We start from the raw sequence: 22234 nt of genomic DNA, 5'->3' as shown, positions 1-22234 counted from the left end.
CTGAAAAGCCCACCGCTATGCTGCTAAAACAAAACCAAAAAAAAAAAAGCAAGCCCACCTTAAATCGAGGCCGGGGGCCGGTCGGCTGCTCGGTGGGACCTTCCTATTCTAAACCGAGGAGGAGGAACAAACGGACATTTTGGCTCCTGAGTTCTTTGTGGGTTAAGGATTAGCATAGACATCGATACGAAAATAAAGATCAACAATGTTTGCATCAAACCTGCTGTGCAGCTGGGGGTTTGGGGGAAACCAGTAAAGCAGGGTCAGAGATCATCACAGGGTTCCTACGCTGGGTTTCCATCTCAGAAACGTGTCTGAGGTTTGATCCCCGTTAACGCCTGATTCAGCCCCCGGCTGCAGTCGAGACAGATCGCCTCACAGCACGTACCCCAACATGTGAAACGAAAGCTGTAAAACTCTGTTTCAGCATGAAACACGAGCTGTTTTCCAAACTCTGACAGAGCTGGAAATGGTCCAGTGCACGAGCTTTGCACCTGCGTAGGAACCCCGGAGTCGACAGACAGGAAACATAAAAACTTGTACAGACGAGAAACAACCAGCACGCTTCAGGAGCCACTGGTGTCAGTACAAAGCGTTAAAGGATTGTTTTTCTTCAATGATTTCCTTTCATTTGATAACTAAATATCTCACTCTATTGATATAATTCCATTTTGTTAAATTCATATATAAATGTTAACATGTACACACGCTTGTCACTGGTAATCGGTGGAATTGGGACCTTTATTATAAGTTGGTGGATCTTGCTCTTGCTGGCGCTCAACAAATATACTGTGAATGCAAGTAACAATAATTAATATAATGATAATTAGAATAATAATAATAATAATAATCATCGTCTGCACCATGCCTTGTAAACCTGGAAAAACTAAAAACAAAACAAGAGCCAGGTGACCACCCGTCCCCCCGCGTCGCCATGAAAAACAAAACAAAAGGTTAAAAACAGGGAACGTTGAGTCAAGACTGTAGATTCTCTCCGGCTTCTTCGAAGTCCCGAGTCCACATGCGTCACACAAACCTCCGCCGCTGTCCAGGCGTGAGTGGAAGGAGGGCGGGGGGAGGGGAGTCGGTGCGGGGGTGAAGGGGGGTAGGCCGTCCCTAATGGAGCCTCGAGCGCTCGGCCTCCGTGTTCGCTTGTCTGCGTGTGTTTGGTGTGTGCGCGTTTGCCCGTTAAGCCAGGTTTACAGGGACCACGTTAAAGGTGGTCGGCCATGGCGGTCACTCGTCTGTTCTCTTTTTTCTTGTTTTTTTTTTTCTTATTTTTCCATTTATACTGACCGGGGGTTTTCTGTCAGTCTGTCCTGGTCTGACGCCCCCCGGGTGTGCGGAGGCTGGGTATCTGCAGCGAGTCCACACCAGTTCGGCTCTCCAAGTATTTTCAAGTCGGCTACTCTCGGCTGGCGTCCCCGCTGTCAGTCAGAACGATGCAGACGCAGCCTCGGAGGGCTGGAGGTGGGGGTTTGCGAGGCCAACCGCGGTGGAGGTGTAATTTCATATTTACGATGGAAGGGGAGGTGGTGTGTGTGTGTGTGTCGGTGTGTGTCGGTGTTTTGAATGTATGAGGTGTGTGTTGGCAGTCTAAAGATCTGCCCGGAAACGACTCCTGGTCCTCGGTGGAGTTCATGCCGATCGGTAAAAGCAGAACAAGAAGCGAGTGAGGTGGTTAACTTTCTACTACTCGTTATCGTGCAGAGGAGCGACTCCTCAGCTAATATGACTACACTGATGGAGGAGGTGCAAGGAGCCCTTTCTGGACAGGTCCTCAGACTGTGTGTGTGTGTGTGTGTGTGTGTGTGTGTGTGTGTGTGTGTGTGTGTGTGTGTGTGTGTGTGTACAGGGCTAGTGCAGGTAATCGTCCACAGAGGCGAAGGCGCAGGAGCCGCTGCCAGTTCGTGCCATGATGGCGAGGCACTGGGCGGCCTGACCCACGGCCTGGGCCAGGGGGGGCTGCTTGGGCAGGTTGTGAGTCTCTGCGGAGAAAGAGGAGGGAGAGGAGGAGCAAAGTCAGAACTGCAGACGCCAAAGTGCGAGCGAGGAGGTGTGACTCGTCGGGCAGCAGACAAAACTGAAATGATGTGCGGGCTGACGGCGTGGACAGCTGACCTACCTAATATTGCACTGTTGAGGGTGGAGCAGACCGGCTCTCTCTGAATGGCGTCCAGCTGGTAGCCGACCGGGCTGTTCCAGGGGTCTGAATAGGCCAGCAGGCTGAACGCATCCTGCAGCGGGAGACAGACAATCACCGACAGTCACCGATCAGACCACAGCACGCCGCTGCCTTTCCCGTCCACATGGTCTCACACCATCAGGCATTAGCACACATTCCTGTGTCATCACAGGTTGGATTGTTCTGTCTTCTTGGACTTTCACTCTTAAAGGAAGGTCAACATTTTGGGAAATACTCGCTAGCTGACAAGTATGAAACTACTGCTACTAAGCTAAACTTAGCACTAAGCCTGGAAACGGGGAAAGGGCTAGCCTAACCGCCCACTCCGAAATCACTCGAGTGCACTTAATAACATATTACATGAAATTATTCATCAGACTGCTATCACAGTGCCTACATTTAACTACTTGAAACAAAACCTTCTTTTTAACTTGCATTTTTCTAAGTTAACTAGCTAACTAACTGAACTAAGCTAACTGACATGACCGCAGCTCAAACATGAACAAAGACACGGTTCAGTTCAACAAAGAGCCTCCTCAGCGTGGGTCAGGCTCGCTCGCTGACATCTGTTACCTTGAGCATCTTCTTGTTGGCTGAGTTCTTGCCACACTCGCGGCGGAGGTGTTCGCTCATGCTCTGGAGCTCCCTGCCGAAGTGGATCATTCTCTCGATGGCCGCCTGGCTCCCGCCACACAGCTGCCTCTTGGACTGAGCGGACTCCACCTCTGCGGAGCCATAGCCAGTTTTAATGTGGGACGGATGTGATGGTACATTCACAGTACAGGCACTTAGCTGGAGCGCTTACCCAGCGACTTGCAATGACAGCAGCATGGAAACGAGATGTTTAAAAAGAGAGCAGACCTCCTGCCAAAGAGGCTGCTCGAACGCACAGCTTCATCAACCCAGGCACAAAAGTACGAGGCGACCGGGGGCACGATGCAATGCTGATAAACAACCCCTCTAAACACACACTCACCCATGTCTGCGTCACAGTCGTCGGGCTCGGTGGTGTGTTTGGAGCTGCCGTTGAGGAAACCATTGGAGGACGATTCTGTCACTCCATTGGTGAAGTGGTCAACCTCCATGTCCACATCGCTACTGAGGGAAGGCGTAAAGAAAAAGGCAGAGAGACAGTGAGTGAGTGAGACAGCTCACCGGTTCCTCCTCAGCACACGGTCAGCAGGGTCGACGGTTAGTTTAGTCATCTGATTTTGTGACATGAGTGTAAAAGCAAACCGCTAAATGACGCCTACATGAATCCCCTGGCCTGCTGCAGACCCAATGATCTAATCAGGAGGTCAGAGTGCTGTGTAGATGGTGTTACACCCAGCGTGGCTGGTGGGCGTGGTCTGCAGTGTGCTCTGTCACACCTGTGACCACGCCCACCAGTGACATCACAGTGTACTGCTTTACAAAAGCCAAGCTGTGGGAGTAAATCTAAACCAGAATATCTGCAGAGAATTGAGGTAAGACAATGAACTCTTGCTGAGTTTGCAGCAATTGTATCAGCTGTGTGGTCTTAAGCTGAAATGTGGATTCAAGCTTCTCTGTCTGCGTGTTGGAAGCACAAATTGAGCTTCATAAGCAGATGAAAAGAGATGCTGTTTGCACTCTGTGGCTTCTCTCAGTACCTGGTTATGGGCTGTTGGCTGCGGCTCCCGTTGAGGCTAACGTCAGAGGCTGGGAGGGTGGAGCCGGAGCCTGGGGGGCAGGGCTTGTGACTGTGAGGGGACGAGCTGTGGCTCTTATTAGACGTCACACCATTACAGCAGTTGCTGTCGAACCCTAAAACACAAGCAGGGTGAAAGACGGACATTTGTTTGACGCACTCGATAACAGAGAAAGCTGAACATGACGACGGGTTCCAAGGGATTCTCGCTCATTAAAAAGGTGCAGCTCTCTTTTCCTGCAGCAAAGCCTGAATTTGTCAAAACTATTATTAACTCAAATAATCACCTAACGCCCAACTTTAAGGAAATTGTGATTCAGCCTGATTATTAAATGTTGCCGAAACACCTAGAATCATAAGAACTCCAAACATGCCGTCTTCACGTCGCAGCTTCCAATCAGAGACTGATCTGTGTCACTCACATTAACTACCTGAAGCTACCTGAAGATAAATGTTAAGTCAATGAATGCCTGCACAGCTGTTGATCCAGATGCTGTCTGTATGTCAGCCAATAAAAAAATGTTGATCTGTCAGTTAATATCTCAAAGCATGAGTGCGATCATTCTCAGCACACTGTGCAGAACAGAGGCCGGGCTATAAAAAGGTAACTGTGCTCACTGGATGTAAAGTGGAGCAGTATTTGCACTCTGGATGGACTCGAGGCATGTTCTGATCTCCAGATGTGAGTATGCAGAGCACAGCTGGACCGTACCTGGGAGGTAGGGCTGGGAGCTGCTGGCTTTGTGGCTGGGGCTGCTGAAGGGTCGGGGGGAGCCGGGGTAACTGTCCTGAGACTTTGGGCTGCGGCCTCCCAGACACCTCACCTCACTGTCTGTTCCATTCACCATCTCTATAAACTGTCTCACCCTGAGGATGCAGGGGAGGGAGGGAGGGAGGGAGGGAGGACAGAGAGACAGGATGGAAGGAAAGGAAAAAGGTGGAAAGGAAAAAGGAAAGTAGTACGGACAAAAAGAAGCAAAGATTGAATTAAAAGAGCACACAGAAATAAACAAAGACGAGAAGAGAATCACAGAAGGGAGGGAAGAAAGAAAGGGTATAAAAACAAAATGTAGCAGAGACCAATCAAAGATGACAGGAAAGAAATGATTTGGAATATTAAGTATGAAGCCATGAACACGGAAAAGAGTTCGTCAATTTACAGATGGAGAAAAAAAACACCAATTAAGAATTACGAAATGAAACAAAGTTTTGGTTTTCAGAAATCTTCTTCCATCCGTGCTTTAAATAAATCAGTAATCTGTGTAATAAAATCAGCTTCTTTCAACAGAGCAAACCGCTGACTTGCAGCCCTAAAGCCGTTACGGGCATAAAATAAACAGCACAGAATTCATAGCTGCAAGTTCACCAGCAAGCTGCGACTGAAGCTCCTTTCAAAATAAAGCTAGAAAACAAAATCAATAACACAATCGCGACACATTTATCAGCCTCAGTGAAGCTTAAAGCCGGTCTTACTTGAGCATGAAGAGAAGGTCTGGGTTCCTCTCCAGGAGGTTGGGGTAGAGCTGCTGGGTGGTCTCGATGGCCTCGCCCATTCTACCTGACAGCACCAGTTTCTGGATCTCTGCAGACCGACAGCGAACACGTTAACAACACTTAGCGTGTTTTCCAGAGGTGATGCTGTTTGTCCTGGCACCTACATTAGTTTGAGATTTAATAATATTTTCAATGTCAACAGAGAAACTGGTAACTTTCTTCTTCTGTGGTGTCCATTTTCAAATACAATGCTAATGCACATACAGCCTGACGAGAGACCTCCTGGTAGCGGCATCATTTAGAAACACGCTGACACGGCGACTCACTCTGTCTGTTTTTGATGGAGGCCAGCTCCTCGTGCACGGCCTGGTCTGTGGATTTGGCAAAGGCTTCAGCTGTTGCACAATAGCTGTGATGCACCAGGTAGGAAGCCACCATCCTGACGAGGCGAGAGACAAGAAAAGCCAAAGTACACTCCGTGATTAGACGCAGGAGCAGGAGAAATACGTAGTACATAGCTGTTTACTGTGAGTATATAAACACAAATATAATCGGATCACACCCAAAAACAAAAATTTCAGTTTACGGTTCTTTTCGGTTTACTACAGCTTGGATTGTGGCAACTGAGCAAACTCAACCTTCTGATGAGGACTGAACAGCTGTACTGTTCGCTTTTGTTTTCACCTGGAAACGCTAGCTTGTTTCTAATCTCTGTGATCGTCTGACCTCCCCATTAATGAGCACTAAGGTGACAGGTTCCTTCAGTGCATCAGCGTTATTATTTGCACACAAGCATCTCTAAAGCTGAACTCTGTTGACGCGGCCGGCAGTGTTTGCAGGAGGATTTGTGATCAGAGGCCTCCGCTCTCGCCGGCTTGTCGTCATGTTACAGTTGCTCTACAAAGACATCAACTCTTCCCACCCATCAAGCTGACGTGAGCTTAAAAACTTCCTGTTTTCAATCCCAGGCTGTGAGGCGAATTTCCTGGATAAAGGCAATGGCTCCCTCCACTCCACACCACCCTCAAACCCAATCCCCATCAAATGGAGATTAAATCCATTCAGGACAAGTAATCATAGCAACAGAGAGCTAATCCCATCAGGGCATGGCATGAAGAGAAACCCAGTCCCACAGCTCCTGCTCTCTGATGAGGACGTGGGCCGTCTGGGCCTTGATCCACGCCACGTCAGCTGGAATTTCCTGTCACCTACGGCATCAAATGCAGCCAGTACTCCCAATGCTCAGCTTCAGTGTACCCATAGGATCAATACAGCCGATAAAACATACAGTGAACTAAAAACCTCCAGTTAGCTCAGACTAAGCCTGATGTTGGTGCACTCTTAATTAAAAGGCAAGCTGGTGTGTTTTAGTGTGTGTGTGTGTGTGTGTGGACAAGCTCGCAGTGATGACAAAGGCGAATCTCAAGAGCCATCACAGCTACAAACATGCAAAACTGGATGAGCTGCGAGAACAAATGTGCTTGGATTAAGTTAGTGTTCCTCGGCGGAGTTTGGATGGCCATCAGGTAGCTTTCACAGACCACATTCTGACAGAGAGTGTCCTGCAGGCAGGTTTGTGCTGAGCGAGCTGACGGCTAAGACGCTCAAACCTCATTCAGAAGGAGAATAAAATGTAAAATGTAATTACTGCACAATGGAGACCCCCGTGTCTTCACCGCAGCCAGCTGCTGCTTTGCTGTCAGTCAAATTTTAACTGAATGGATCATTTTACAATTGGGGTATGGATTTGAATTCAGAATATTTGTTGACAGCCTTGGGGCGACTGTGACCTAATCTGACCAAGACTTTTTAATTGACCTAACAGTGCCTGCAATATCGACCTGAAATTAAACAATGAAAGTGGAAGCGGAGCAACCGAAATACCTGAACAGACCGGGTTAGCAACAAACAGCGCTTTTGCTGCTAACCTATCCCAACACACCAAAGATGACGATAAGCCTCACAACGCCTCAAAAACATTTAAAAACAAAAATGACACTAAAGTTCTACAGATGGATATTAGACCAAGATATTTTAGCTTTTGTTGATTAAAACTATTAAAAGTGTGACTAAAACTAAAACACTCGACTTAACTGGAAAAAAATAAGCTGCCAGAATCGTCCAAAATCCGAACCCCATGACTCGGCAGAGAACTTACTTCTGGATCATGGACTGCCACTCGCCCTCGCGCTCTCCGATGGGGCAGCGGTCGATCTGGGCCTGGATCTTTGTCCTCCACTCTCGCATGTAGTCCTCAATGTCAAACACGAAGGGGTGCTGGCCAAAATTTGCGTCCACCACCTCCCCTGGAGTCTGAAGGCCTACGGTCGGGTACAAGTTAGGCTGCAATGGAGAGAGATTAGAGAGAGAAGAATTAGGATGACAGAGGAAACGGAGTTTGGGAATGTAATCTGGACAATAAATCCAAACAGGAAACAATGAGAGGCAAAACAGGAAAACAGAAAATCTCAGGAAATGAGCTTTTGTCGACAATTAGCCCGTAAAACTCTATTTTACCAGCTGGCGAAAGATTCCACAATAAATTCGCACTAGCAGGGCGAAAGGATTCAAACTCCTGTGACTTACAGGGCAGTAAGTAAGATTCATACTGCAAAGATAGACCATAATACATCTATCAAGCTGATCAATGAACCATCTGTTCTTAAGAACCAGTGACGCAGTGATTATACTGCCAGGTGCTCACATCTCTGACCTGCACCATCTTCAGCTTCCCAATCTACTGCTTTAATAGTTTTTGGACAACAGTGGAACTCTGTGGCACAGCGGTAGAAGACAGATCAGGCTTTAGAAACACAGACAACACTTTTCTAGGATGTCAATGTTGGTTGATGAGAAAATCCAAAGCTAAGCTAAGCTAAACATCAGCCAGGCTCTTGGTAAGGACACCACAACAGAACAGAGACCTGGCACCACCAACTCCAAAACTTTCAAATCTGGGCATCGAGACAAAGAAGGGACCGTCTACACCGCTGTAAAACAAAGTAGTTTAAGAGGCTTTACTGAAAATATGAAGTGAATTACATATTGTTTTATGATTTAATGATTTCCTCTGGATTAGTACAAATGTGTTCTGACAGACATGCAGACAGCTACACGTTGGACAGGAAGTGTCCTCTGTGCTCAGTTACAGAGCGACTTGTTGCACGCTGAGGGTTAAGCATGTCAGTGTGTTGTTCCTGGGAAGAGCCGTTTGGCTTTTTAAAGTCCCTGATGGCATCTGTGATGACAGGATGAGGAGATAAACACAAACATGTGGCGAGGAGGCTTGTGTGGGTACACTGTTCCACCATCCTACCAAACTAATCACAGCCTTGATTTGATCAGAGGAGGCGATGACAGAAAAGAGGCGTTCACATGATGAGCGGATGTGCGATTGCTCTTGGGTTGGTACGATTGTCCTGAGAGGACGGGTTAGGACTAGTCTTCAGGAGACAAACAGGACTAAATCTCATCTTAGAGGAAATGTTCATGATATTTCAGAGTGGAGGAGCTGATTTAAAATGCAGTTAGGCAGTAGGTTAAAGGTTAGGGAATGAGTATATTCAGTCAAGGTCCTCATAAGAACAGCAGTGCAAAAGGTGTGTGTGTGTGTGTGTGTGTGTGTGTGTGTGTGTGTGTGTGTGTGTGTGTGTGTGTGTGTGTGTGTGTGAGCGTCTCCCTCAGAGTTGCCTTTGTCATGGTCCAATAACCACAAAGGTCAGCTGTGCCGAGGTGACGCACTTCACTGCACAACTCTGGAGGATCATGAATGTCTGGCTCGCCGCCAAGCCTGTTTGCTGCTCAATGGATTATTGTTGTGGCTAAGAGTCTTATTTTCTTCGGCCCAGATTTCATTTTGCTACCGAGCAAGAAGGGAGAAAAAACACTAAAAACAAGAATCTCCCTCACGTCTGAGCGCGGTTCATACATGCACGAATCCCATTAGAATTAATGTCTACGCGGTGTGGGTGGTGTTCACATAACGAAGGCGACGGGAGTGAGACTCGCCTCGAGACGAGAAGCCACGACAGCACAAAGCAAAACAAGCGATGTCCTGTTCGCACACATTCAGTTCGTAAATAGACTTATTACTATTATAATAGTAGTAGGTATTTAAACTTCAACTAAAGAATTCATTTTCTGGCCACTTGGGGTCAGCCAAACAAGCTGTAAACACGACACTGACATATGACAGCATCATAGTATGATTTAACAAACACTTTGTGTAATTACACAGCAGACATGGAGCAACGGGAGCATTAGGAGTCATGTTTCCGACCACCTGAAGAATTCCTGAGCGCTGACAAAGATATTTGGCTATTTATCCGCTAAACGTTTTGCTTTCTTCACCAGCTACTGGCAGACTTAACCTGTTTTTAGGGTTTGTTTGTGCTGGGCAGGTTGTGAAGAGCACGTTTTGGAAATGACTAGATAACAGAGTCTGGACGGTTGCCTGAAAGCTGAAGAGGAAATACACAGAAAGTGTCTTAGCAAAGCAGGAAGGACAACTGTACAACTGTAGACTGTGAGTACAAGAACACAGATGCTTCGAGGTAAGACAAGATTGATTTCACGCGTTCTGGAGCGTCATCTTGATCTCAACTCAAGTGAGACCTGGTCTGAGTGTTGTCTGTGACGATACTCAGTCAACCAGGTCATAATCATCCAAGGAGAGCTGAATCTGAGGCAACTGGGCTTGGTCATAGATGCTAGCGTGCTGCCTATCCAGCAGGATTCTTCAGTTCTGTTGGGGAATCCCAGGTGTTTAACCTCGGTGTGGTCATGGTGAAGGTCAGCGGTCCTCCTGTGTCAGCATCAGCTTCATGTTGTAGCGCTCTGATATCTCCAAACTTGATGTTACTGCAGTTCTGTTAAGTCTTGCACTTCCTGGGTTTTCAGTTTGACTCTGAATCTAAACTCTGGCTCAGTGCCGTTCCTCTGAAGGAGTTCATTGATCTGCCTTCTACTTCTCCCATGTAGAGGCTCGCCACAGCAGGAGATACTGGTGATCCCGTGGCAGAGCCACGCTTTTATCTGTGAAAGCCCAGCTGTGTGAGAGGTCCAGCAGTTTGCACATCTGGTCTACGCAGAGGCTGGATCTATTGTCGAGGATGCTGCTATGTAACAGTTGCTTCCTTACAGTTTCCACCATCTCCATCATGGGGAGTTCCTTCTTTGTGAATGTCGGGGAGCCCCTACATGCACGGGATGGCTTCTCCAGGATACAGGTGAGGATACTGTTCTGGAGCTGTAAACTTTGGATGGCCTTTTTCTTGTATCCACTGGTGGGATTTGGCCCCAGTTATTCCTGGACAGCACATAACCAACGCTGTCACTTTGTGCTGCACACAAAACCTCAAATGATGTGCTTTGTAATACTTTACAATGTCCTGTTTTCAGGTGTCAGAGGATGAGGTGTGTCCAGACTTCCTCCCCCATGTGAGCCATTTTTTCCTCCTTGATCATGAACATCTGGAGCTCACACGCTTTCCAGCCTCCAATCGATTTTAGAGAGCATAAACATTTTGACTACAGCAGGAAATCAAACATTTCATTTCTATAAATAGCCAATTGCTCTACAGTTCTGATTAATCATGAAAAGTGAGCAGAGGACATCACAGGAGTGAACAAAATATGGGTACTTACTGGTAGGTCTGTGAAGGCAATACCTGCAGAGGGAGAGAGGGAGAGAGAGAGAGAGAGAGAGAGAGAGAGAGAGAGAGAGAGAGTGTGTCAGTGTGAAGGAGAAGTGTCCTTTCCACTTCTATACATACCAGGAGGCCACAGAGAGTGTGTTTACAGGTACTGAGGTAGTCTGGTTATTATCGTCTTTCTGCAATAACCTGATTTCTTAAATGTCGTGTGAATTAGAAAGACAGGTTCCTTTATCTGGGTCAGAGAAGCCTGGTTCACATGGCTTTAGCAGCACAGTCACCCAGGCAGAGTACTGCTGCAGCAGCAGGTAAAAGGTTGAATTTGTACAGTGCAGAGGAACAAAAGACAAGACTGTGACTCTAAGCAGTGAGCTCCTGTGTTTAAAAGGATTCAACCTAATGTCAGACTGAAAGTACAATACATAAAAATGTCACTTTCTGCAGTTCAACAGTAGGTTATTGGGAACATTCAAATAATTTTTGACCAGCAAGTAAAAACTTTGCTCTTCCTCGGTGGAACTTCAGCTGAAGCCAGTCTGGTAGGCAGAGGAGGAAATGACCCATGAGCTCTATGTTAATGTGCGTTAACCAGTAGCCAGGTTATTACAGTGCATGTAAACAAACTCCCTGATTTACTGTGCTAACTTAACTTCTCCAGACAACCTGGTTTCTCGTGAGCAGGAGGGTCCCTGAACCCTTTTTTATCTGGAATTTCTGCCTGAAGTGGGGCGCCGTCTGAGGCACCTTGAAAAGCGCTAAATATAAGTGCAGCTGAAATCACATTTACTCATCCCCTTCTACACTCAACAATGATGTCAACATGTTTTAAAGGTCTTTGGGGAAACGTTCCCTTTTGTTCAGGCCAGCTGCAGGGACGTGTCAGTGCTTGACTGACAGCAGCCTGCAGGCAACAGTCTTAGGCCTGGTCAGAGCGTTGTAGGTAGCACTGACGAGTAAGGACCACGAGACATTTGCAGGTGAGTTTACATGCTGTATAATGTGCTGCAGCTAATCAGCAGCTAGCCCATGTTAGAAATGCACTTTTCCCCAGCAAATGTTTATTTTGTTGCTTTTTCAAGCTGTGGTGCAGGACAAGACGTGTCCGTGTGTGTCGTTCGTCATAGATAAGAGACGTCACAGTCTGTGGCTCTTGTGTTGTGCAGCAGGCCGCCGTCTGGCTCACTGTGGCTGTTTGCTCTGTCTACAGCAGAAGGCGGACGTTACTGCATTATGCAACATTTGATTGGCTATATGGAAACAAGCTCCCTGCCTACATAGACGTAGTCCTAAGGGTTTCCGGTGAATTAGTGCAAAAACAGGGGGCTCCATCATGAAACCAAAAAAATACATAAAATACTACTTTCTCAAAGTAGAACACAGAACAAGTGTTTCACAGAGCAGATACCTGCAGGTCTGCATGATGCAGCAGACAATAACGAAACTTCAGTTGGACATTAAAAGTTATTTGATTTTTTCATAGAAATGACAGCAGATTAGCAGTTAGTAGCAGTTAGCTCAAGATGACCTCCCTTTTAAATAACTTGTTCAAGTGATGCTGCCCTCTGATGCACCAAGTATTAAACACCAGTCCATCATTACCGTCCACTGGCAGGACTTCTTCACAGGCTCATGCAATGGCTTGTTGAGATCCTTACCTAGGCTGTGGCCGTTCTTTGTGTAGAAGCAGGTGTTGTTGATGAGGTTAACGCAGCAGCCGATGACGTCTCCTGTCGTAAACGTGGGTCCGTAGGGCTGCCCGGTGCCGGAGGAGCAGAAGGAGTGGCCATCGTCTCCGTGGTAACCGTATGAGTGCTTGTCCCAACCTGAGGGATGTTAAGTGTCAGAATAAGAGCACTGTGCAGGTAGTAAAAAGGCATCATAACCCAACAGATGGTTCGTTCTTTAACTACATTTGAAACACAAACAGGCAAAAATGCAGAACAAACAAAGTTGAGTTGAATCAAAACAGCAACACGGACACAACTTGTCCTGAAGAGGAAACATGCTGCAACTAATTACACAGAAGAGGAAGGGCCATCACTTAGCACTGCTCAGGAGTTTCTTTCCTGTGTAGTGTTTCAAAACTCCAGGCGCTTGTGACCAATAACACAGACCAAGTGTTCAAAAAAGCTAACGCTGTAACCAAGCTCTGCTAAATCATTCAAATGCAGCGTGAATGTGTGAATAAACAAAGTAATTCTGCAGAAGAGTTTCAACCAACCTGCGCTGTCTCCTATCAACCAAAACCTGTCAAAAATAACAGCTGCAATGAAAAGATGTCAACCAAAACGCTGACATTTCACTGCAACACGAGAAATCCAACCCTGCCATTCATTTTGCAGTCAGAAAATCAGGCTTTGGTTTTTAAAACTTGGATATGGAGCCCGGACAAAAGCAGAACCGCTTTGTCATTATTCCTGATAGGCACTAAGGGAGCTGAACCTTGGACATGAGTCTTTTCAAATTACTGGGACAGCTTGCTGTTTTCACTGCGACTGCATTTTGACCTCAATTTCCTCCTTTGACTGTTGATTTTAACACCTACAGGCCATTTTTGCTTGTACTCTTTAATTAAATTGAGGAAATATCACTTACTCTGAATGTAAGATTTTCGTGAATTAAACACAAAAGTAATTTTCTTGGTGCGAGGGGAGGAAGAAGCAGCCTCTGCTGCAGCATGGACAGCTTCAGGGCTGTTTGAACGTTAGAAACCCACGTGGCAGGATCCTGACTTACTGCTGAGCTGCAGAGGTAATCCTGCCATCGCCACATTCATCAGTGGAAGAGAGCACTCAGCTCTGAAGGAGTTTGGCATCAGTTCCTCGCAATTAGCGAATTTTCATTTGCGTCTATCAATCAGCTGGGACTCTGCAGTCTGCTCTGGGCCTCCTGTTATCTCTGTACAAAGAGACTGGAGCTCCTGGGCGGGTTCACATGTCAGACCAGTGAAGGGGTCCTGTTTGGCCTGATAACCCCTGTGGAGCACACAGCTCCAAAATGTACCAATGCTGCCTCAATGGTACCATATCATGGCAAAGAGAACAAGCAAATGTCAAACTTTCCCTTAAATCTTTTATTTGGTTATTACAGAAATGTGGCAGAAAATGTACTGATCAGGAAGAAAGTAAGTGTCAGTACTCTCAGGACGACCAAAGCATAATTTATTAGACATACTGTTTCTCGAAGTAACTCAAACATATCGCTGCCATTCCTCTACTTCAGGTTTGTGTTACTCGTCACGTTATTTACAGTCACACCTACACCTGCTGCATCCAAGGCCAATCTCTACCAGACAATACATACAGCAGACAGACAGTGGCATAAGCAAACAGACAAATTCTTACTGGCACACCCAAAAGCTGAAGCAATGAACACTTAAGACAGAACAAGCACACACCAAGTGTCATCTTACCAGGGAGTCTGTTCATGTTTACGCCCTGAGCTGACAGGCCGATGCCCATGTACCTGTGGAACAGACAGTTCAGAGTTTATTTGGACAAGTTAAAGAAAACAGTGTCCAGTCACCAAGTTTGAAAGCTCAGAACACAGCAGACACCCTCATCGCTAGTGGTGCTAACAGCTAGCCTGCTAAAGTGCTAAGATTTATCAAGTAATACTTAGCATGCTAACATTAGCACATTGTGCTAGCATTAAGCTCTGTTTATGCTTTACACAGTGCCCCTGAAGGTAAAGTGCACGGTGTCATGGTGGCTAGTCGTACACCCCCCCACCATCAGATGTGCATTAACTACCCAGGAAACAGAAAGACAAGCTGCAAGATGAGGAGAATTCTGTTTTCCTGTGGCATGTGGGCCGTGTGAGCTGCCGTGTTTTGTGTATTCTTCAGGTATTGTGGACATTTTGATGCTACAGAAAATATTTGGTCTGTACTGTTGCCTGGCAATTCAAATAATGGCACCAAAGCCACTGAAGATGGGGACATTTTGACCAGCTAGAGGTACTAAATGAAAGGCCAGGCGATCACCTCAGTGATGAGGTTTCATCTTCTTAGGACCATGAATGTGTACCAAAAAAAAATCCATCCAACATCTGTATTTCTTACATGTGTTCACAGACAGACCATCATTCATTGCCACCATCAGAGCCTGAGCTGCTGGTGGAGCTGAAACACTTTAATACTTCATTAAAATTATGAATACGGTAATTATTTTTTGGATAATCATCGTAGTCAGACATCTTGGGTCAAGGAAGGTGCATTAGTTGAAAACAAACAGTGACGTCATGGGACTTGTGGCTGCTACACTATAAAATGAGGCCCTTTAGAGGCTAAAGTCTCGATTTACGATTACAAATTGGCCTCTAGCCCCGTTAAGATGTTAATCGAGCTTTCTCCTCATTAGATATTTTTGTGTTGTGCAGTCTACTCATAATGGATTTCTTAAAACCTCATTTGCTATACAGGGCATGTATTGAATAACCTTGTCTAATGACTCAGTCACGATGCATCACAAAACCACTCAGTTATTTACAGTTTGGGATCCTACAAGGTAAACAAAGCACTACCTGAATCAGGATTCATGTAGGAGCGCCTCGAGTGACTAAATATGTATGAAGGGAAGGACAATAGGACCCTAATCTCCTGTTTAGCTTTTTTTTCCTATAAAGACAAATTAAATTCTTCCTCTTACCCCAATTAACAGGGCAAAATTCATAACAACTATGTTGTGGATATACAGCTGTGTTGCATGTGGATTTGGTTAACACACTCATGTATCTTTACTCAAGTTTTTAACCTTGTTAACGTGTCCATACGGCATTTTTTTATGTGCTACAAGACATATCATGAGTGGAATAAGCAGTCGACTAGAAACGCGGATTCAGACAGCAGGGTTTCATACGTCACATCCAATCCCGTCAGTTCACGGGGTGGTGCTTTCTGAGGGGTACCAGAGGGGAGAACAGGTGCTGCTACACATCTTTACTTTTCAAGCCAAGTTTCACCATCTTCAAAAGGATGGCAGAGGCGTGTTCTGCTTCCTTAAAGTTACACAAGGACGAATGGCGAGCCTTCGTATATGACCACTTTTCCAGAGCACTGGTTTGAAATTTGTACACAAAAACAAAACTCGTGTTGACGCCTGATGCTGTTCCATCCATTTGTCCTGGGGACGCGGCGAGTCGGAGCTGACATGTTGGTCAACCAGCAAGTCTGTTTTTCTTATGTTTTATCAGTCGACTGTCCAAACAAATCTGCAGTGTGTTAGTTCATGTTAGCTGGTGTAAGCCTGTCAGGTTACATGAGGATGTAAAATGCTGACAGGACGTTTTATTTGGCTCAGGGATGTTGACCAAAAAAAAATAAAAAAATCACAGCAAACGTTGCTCAAAACAGTTTGTCAAATACGTAATCTGCTGAATTTGGTTATGGTTATGTTCATAACTTCGACAGAAAACTTCAAATAACTGTGGGGTTCTTACAAAGAAAGTGTGTCATGAGAAATCTTCATCCTCGTCATCCTCATAGCCTTCTAGTATCACATTAGGAAGACAAGGTTAGGCAGCCAAAGCGCATATGGCACGTGGGAGGTTTTCCTAAACATTTGGCGTGTCAGGGTGTTTCTCCAAGACAAGACATTGCATCCCTTTAGCCAAGTCACAGAGCTCAAGGTAGGGCCACAACAACTGATCGATTTCATTGATTTGTTAGGTAACACTAACAAGTTAGATCGGAGAGACACCAGAGTACACTGCAGCACGACGAAAGTTTTGGACTTGTCGTTCCATCAGTCAAAGACAGTCTGAAGTGAATCCTTTATTTCTTCCCAACAGAAACATGAGCAACGTCTGATCAAAAATATATGAATTACATTTGTCTTTAATTCTCAGTGCATCCCAAATGTTCACTTATTAACTTCCTTTATTCAGTTAGTGGCCTTGTCTGCTTATCTTGGACGCAGCTGGACTGAAGCGCAGTCATTCTAACCAATCGGCTTCCAGTGAGGAGCTACTGGCAGCTATGGGCATGTTTTAGGTCGTTCAGAAGAAGAGCGCTTCTTCGTTGAAAGAAGAGCAAAGACCGATACTGAAGGCGTTTCTCCATAGAAAAGAGGCTTTCAGTCTTCTCCTGACTGGTTTTGGCAAGAATTTTTGTTCTTAGTTGATCTAATTGGTCGAAATTAGCTCGTGACAGAAGGTGAGAGACAGATGGTCCATCCAATCCCCTGCTAGGTATGTTTTTTTCAAAGTGCCCGCCCTTTTCCAAACAGTTTCCAAGGACAACTTTGAAGATGGTCGAGAGTAACAAATCATCTGGTGAATCAGGCTGCGTGCCTGGACTTGCCTTGCCAAGTTTTTTCAGAGAGCATTGCACAAGAAAAACAGGAATAAATTAAGTTTTTTGAACAAAAGGCTGGAAATAATAAAATTTTGTGTTTATCTTTTAATCCAATTGATTAATCAATAAGTTGCAGCCCTAGCTAGAAGTTCTCTAAATCCGTATCGTGTCTTTCTGGGATGTCTTGCTGTGTTGTGTGTCCTTACCCATCTCGGCCTTTACTGATGATCTTCACCTCGAAGTAGTAGACCCCGCAGGCTGCTGGGATGGGGTGGGTGGCCCGTACAGACGCTGCGTCTTTAGGGGTTTTTCCATGACCTTCAAGTGAGGGTAAAACACAGACACACTCTATCTTACTACATGTGAGCTAAATAAAGTCATTTTTTCTGTTGAAAACAAGCCATGTTTACTTAGAAGATGAAGAAAATGGTTTGGGGGAAAAGAAACCTTGGGAGGACCTCAAACAACAAGCAACTGTGTCATTTCATTTGACTGTTTTTGTGGAGAGAAATGATCATTATGCTATTTACAAACACATCGTGTTTAATACCACCCAGACCACAGTACAGGTCTGGAGTTTAAGCTACAAAAATAATCACATTTCAATAACTAATGAATAAAATTATAATGAGATGTTTTCCTCAAATCGCTGATGTTGAAATCATAGCTGGTTAACAGTCTGTGTTAAAATTCGACCATCTCACCAGGAGTCTGTGCCAGAATCAGGTTTAATTAGTGATCTGGATGACTCGGCTCAGGAGCACCTCAGACCCCTTCAAATCTGGAAAATGAACTGACGCAGACAGACTCAAGTAAAACTTTTCACCTCCATTTTACATTTGTTCTCACGACAAAATGGTTGCCAGATGGCTGAACCTTTCAGATGAGGAAAGCATGAGAGGTGCAACATCTCCCACAGAGGCCAGATTCAAGGCTCAGGTTGGAACAATATCACTTTCAGTCTGTTGATCACTTTTTAGCTTAATCATCTGATCTATAAAATGTCTGAAAATAGTGCCCATCATAAAACCAGAGCCCAAGGCAACGTCGGAAAATTTCCTTTCATGTCCAATCAGCCGTCCACAACCTTAAGACATCCAACTTACAAAGAAGTCAAAAAGCAGCAAATCCTCACTTTTGATGAGCTGGAAGGAGCAAATGTTTGGCAATTTTGCCTGACAAAAGACTTGAATAACTAACCAAATTTGTGGATGATTAATTTTGTGTCGAACTGTTTCAAGCTCAGTTCCTCACAGTCGACTATCAGCCATCTGCAGGTACAAAGTCAGGTACAGCACTGTCATTATTCTTTTATTTGGACTTTGTGTATCACCTGGGATTCGCAAATGCTCGTGGCATGTGTTGAATATTCTGAAATTTTCATAATAAATCCTTTTCCTGCTTTCTGTCATACAATTTTCTTCTCAATCAAGTGACTTCAGTCCTTTAGTTGTTCTAAAGATTATTTGCTTTCTCAGACATTTTCTGCAGAAATGTGACCTACATCACAAAGTTCACCTGTGTGACACCACTGCAAAGTTTTTTTTCTAAATGAATGTCTCAAAATACTTGGGGCTGTAATGATGATAATTTTTATTATTTAGTAATCTGCTGATAATTTTCTGTCTTTGGTCCATTAGATGTCTGAAAATTCAGGAAAATGCTCGTCATAATTTCACTAACTAACGGAGGAGCCTGTTAAATTGGCAGATGAGGCATTTAATGACTGATAAGTATAGAGGATGATAGACGAGGCCGAGACTCTCCTTAACGAAATGTCATTTTCTCTATCATCAGCTTATTTATGTCAATATGATTCAGATTCCATCCAGTGAGTGCCAAAACGCTGACATTTGACATAGCAAAGCCTAGTTAGTCATAGACGGCCTGAAATTTTCATGTTAGCACCGCTGTGGAAACGCAGTGTTCAAAAACAATGCCTGTGCATGGAGGCGTTTCATGGAAAAGTTTGCAGTGGATACTGAAGTTACACAACATCTGCACACCTGCTGTAAGAGACTCAGGTGAAGCTGTTGAACAGGGACAGAACATTCTAGCTGTAACAAGGAAGAGTGTGTTAGGAGGGCCGGTCAGACACAGAATAGTAGAACACACCCAGGAAGCACAGTTACACCTTTTTTTCTTACTCTAGCCTTTTCTCGTAGGCCTGCGCCAAAAATCCAGTTGATAGCTTTGATCAGCAACTAGTCAACGTGAATGTCAGACCAGACACTTGATATTAAACCCGCAGAGAAAAGAACCACCGATGTCTTCCTTGTCACCAATAGCTACTTCACAGGAAGCCTATCAATTCTTCTGAGTAGATTAGGCTAATCATGCTATTTGACACTCTGCATTTCCTGTCATTTAATTACCTAATAATGCTACATTAGCCTACCAGAAGGGATGTCTAGCCCTTGTCCATCTTTACTAACGTTACACGTTCTGAAAATGTGACTCACATAGAGCCTAACCAGCTTTAGAAGTACTTCGTCTAAGGACGAGTCTGCATACATGTTATTTGTTATGTTTCAAATGATAGCTTGAATGATTGCCCGCCGTGTACGCTTCATGGTGACACTTCATAAAAGCTGACAAACTGGTTAACAGGGTAGCTAGGAAGCTAATGAGCTAGTAGGTCAATTTTGGCTGTGGATACACCTCGCCAGCTGGTCGGGTTGCAAGATGTCCTCTGCCTTGTTGTTGATGAAGCTACTAGCCTAGCTTACTTTGTTTTTAGCCACAGCGGCAGCTGGCTTTGATCCGCTAACCGTCAAGCTAAGCTACCGTTAGCAAACTTGGCGTAAGCATTGAGCAATAAAGTGCCCAACTTGAGTACGTCTTTGTGTCATACCTTTATAGTGTACACGGAGATTGTTCTGAGAGAGGCCGATGTAGCTAAACTTGTCCTTCGGGCTCCAGGAGCGAGGAAGGGGAGTCTCGTTTTCATTAACGGCTGGATAGAGCCGTCGGAGTCGCTGGTTGAGCTCCTTTTCCTGCTCGTTCAAAGCAGAGTCTCCGTGCACAACAACCGACATTAGAAACCCACAGCCAGACGACTGTCCTGACATGGCTACGACACGAGTTTTAGTAAACTGGCTTGTCAGCAACAAGCCACAGCCACTTGTGTCAGTCAGTGTCAAGTTTTAGAGGGAGGTTTAGCAAAGCTAGCTAGCAGGCTAAGCTAACTGGCTTCGCTGGCCGTTGAGAGGCAGCCAGAGCTGGTTAGCCGAGTAGCTAACCTGGCTAACGCGTTTAGCTTGGCCAGCAAAGGCAAAGCGATCGCTGAAATGGCTCAGGTTGACATTAGCTGACACAAAGCCACAAATACAGACACTAGAAGAAGACTGTCTGCCGCGCAGGATGAGAACAAAGTAATTAAAAGACTGCGGAGATGGTCGCTGTTAGGAGTAAAGTAACAACTAACGTTAGGCTAGACGGATCGACAAAGTATAATGAGCTCAGCTAGCCTCGATCTTTTGTTTGTTGTCGGAGCGTGATCCGCAAATCTGATTGGCTGAGAGCAGCTCCACTCACTTCCTATGGGAATGTGAAATAAATACACAGAATGAAGAGTCAGTGTTCAGTGATGGACGGTGTTGTGTTTAAACAGGGCAGGAACTAACCCATCAGTAGGTTTACAAAGCAGACAGTCTGCGAGTCATCATCAGTATTCTGTATTTATTTATCTGAATTTATTACTAGGATTCCTATTATTATTATTATCATTATTATTATTATTGTCATGATTCCTATTATTATTATTATTATTATTAGTAGTAGTAGTAGTAGTAGTAGTAGTATTGTTATCACCACAGTGAAGTGTAAAGTATATATTCAGCATGTATTAAAGTTAAAGATTAAGGTCTTTCTTTTAATCTTGTATTTTTTTTTCTGGTGTAGTAATTGCATAATATATTACGATTTTAATTATATTTTTGTTGTTACCTACCTTATTTTGTGATATAACCTGGCTGCTATAACACTGCAATTTCCCTTTTTCTATCTATCTATCTATCTATCTATCTATCTATCTATCTATCTATCTATCTATCTATCTATCTATCTATCTATCTATCTATCTATCTATCTATCTATCATTAAAGAGAGTAAATGTTCACTGTACAATATTCTTCCTTTCTGAAGCTTGTTTAAAACTTCTTCCAGGTTACGGGGCGTATTAATTTGCTGGGGGTGCACAGGGGAAATAGAAGCTGCGGGTCCCTCTTGACCTCCTCGTTATATCCTGATGTTTTTAAAAGAGGACTCCAACAATTTAGCATTGCACCTCTATAATATTGACAGATTACGAATGGATGGTTAAAAGTACTGAAATCAATGCAGCAGGCCCAGGTTATGTTTTTTATCAGTGTAATAAGGAAATATTTGTAATGAATATACCTGTCGAGTTGCAAAATGTTGACAGTGAACATATCTGCAAAGAATGACTGTGTCTTTCATTTGTTTTGCCCATTGCAGCTGGTGCATGCTTAACACATTTTATGGTTGTGTTTGGGCACTTAAAGCACTTGATTAAGGTTAGGGAAAAATCAGGGTCTCGGCTAATGACTATCAGCACTTACTTAACTTAAATCAAGATCTTTCAATAACCTCAACTGGTAATTTCAACTGAAATTGAAATTAGTTGAAATTACCAGTTGAGGTAACTGGTAATTGATTCCCCACAAATCTTGTAAAAAAAAAAAAAAAAAAAAAAAAAGCAGGAGCCCTTATCTTTTCTGTTAACAGTGTGCTGTAGAGCATGCAAATTTACAGCTGATGAAATTACCCCAAACTAATTAACACACACTGAACTTAAAACCTTTGGGACCCCCGAGGGTCTGAGAAGGCCTTCTGTAATCCAGCCTTGCTCATTAGGTAACACCCTGCCAAAACACACTGTAACAACAAATATTGAATACACCACAGTTTAATTT

The 22234-nt window shown here is 44.6% G+C and overlaps 1 protein-coding gene across 2 annotated transcripts; it reads right to left on the bottom strand.

Moving 5' to 3' along the window:
- Positions 1-723: 723 nt before the first annotated feature.
- Positions 724-20830, bottom strand: ranbp9 (RAN binding protein 9). Of its 2 annotated transcripts, none has more exons than XM_070973670.1 (14): positions 20152-20830; positions 17504-17615; positions 14415-14467; positions 12658-12825; positions 10995-11017; positions 7507-7691; positions 5675-5787; positions 5328-5436; positions 4567-4721; positions 3817-3970; positions 3162-3283; positions 2759-2910; positions 2126-2237; positions 724-1988 (listed from the first exon to the last, which is right to left on the bottom strand). In XM_070973670.1, the coding sequence occupies exons 1-14, from the start codon at positions 20366-20368 to the stop codon at positions 1858-1860; spliced, it is 1806 nt and encodes a 601-aa protein (XP_070829771.1). In that variant the 5' UTR covers positions 20369-20830; the 3' UTR covers positions 724-1857. The 2 variants fall into 2 exon arrangements, with proteins under 2 accessions (XP_070829771.1, XP_070829772.1); XM_070973671.1 differs by having other exon boundaries at positions 1786-1988; positions 3162-3280; positions 20152-20788.
- Positions 20831-22234: the final 1404 nt, after the last annotated feature.

This window comes from Chaetodon trifascialis, chromosome 11 (assembly GCF_039877785.1).
Source record: "Chaetodon trifascialis isolate fChaTrf1 chromosome 11, fChaTrf1.hap1, whole genome shotgun sequence".
Lineage (NCBI taxonomy): Eukaryota > Metazoa > Chordata > Actinopteri > Chaetodontiformes > Chaetodontidae > Chaetodon > Chaetodon trifascialis.
Note: the sequence above shows the minus strand (reverse complement) of the source record. Positions and strands in the feature narration are given on the sequence as shown.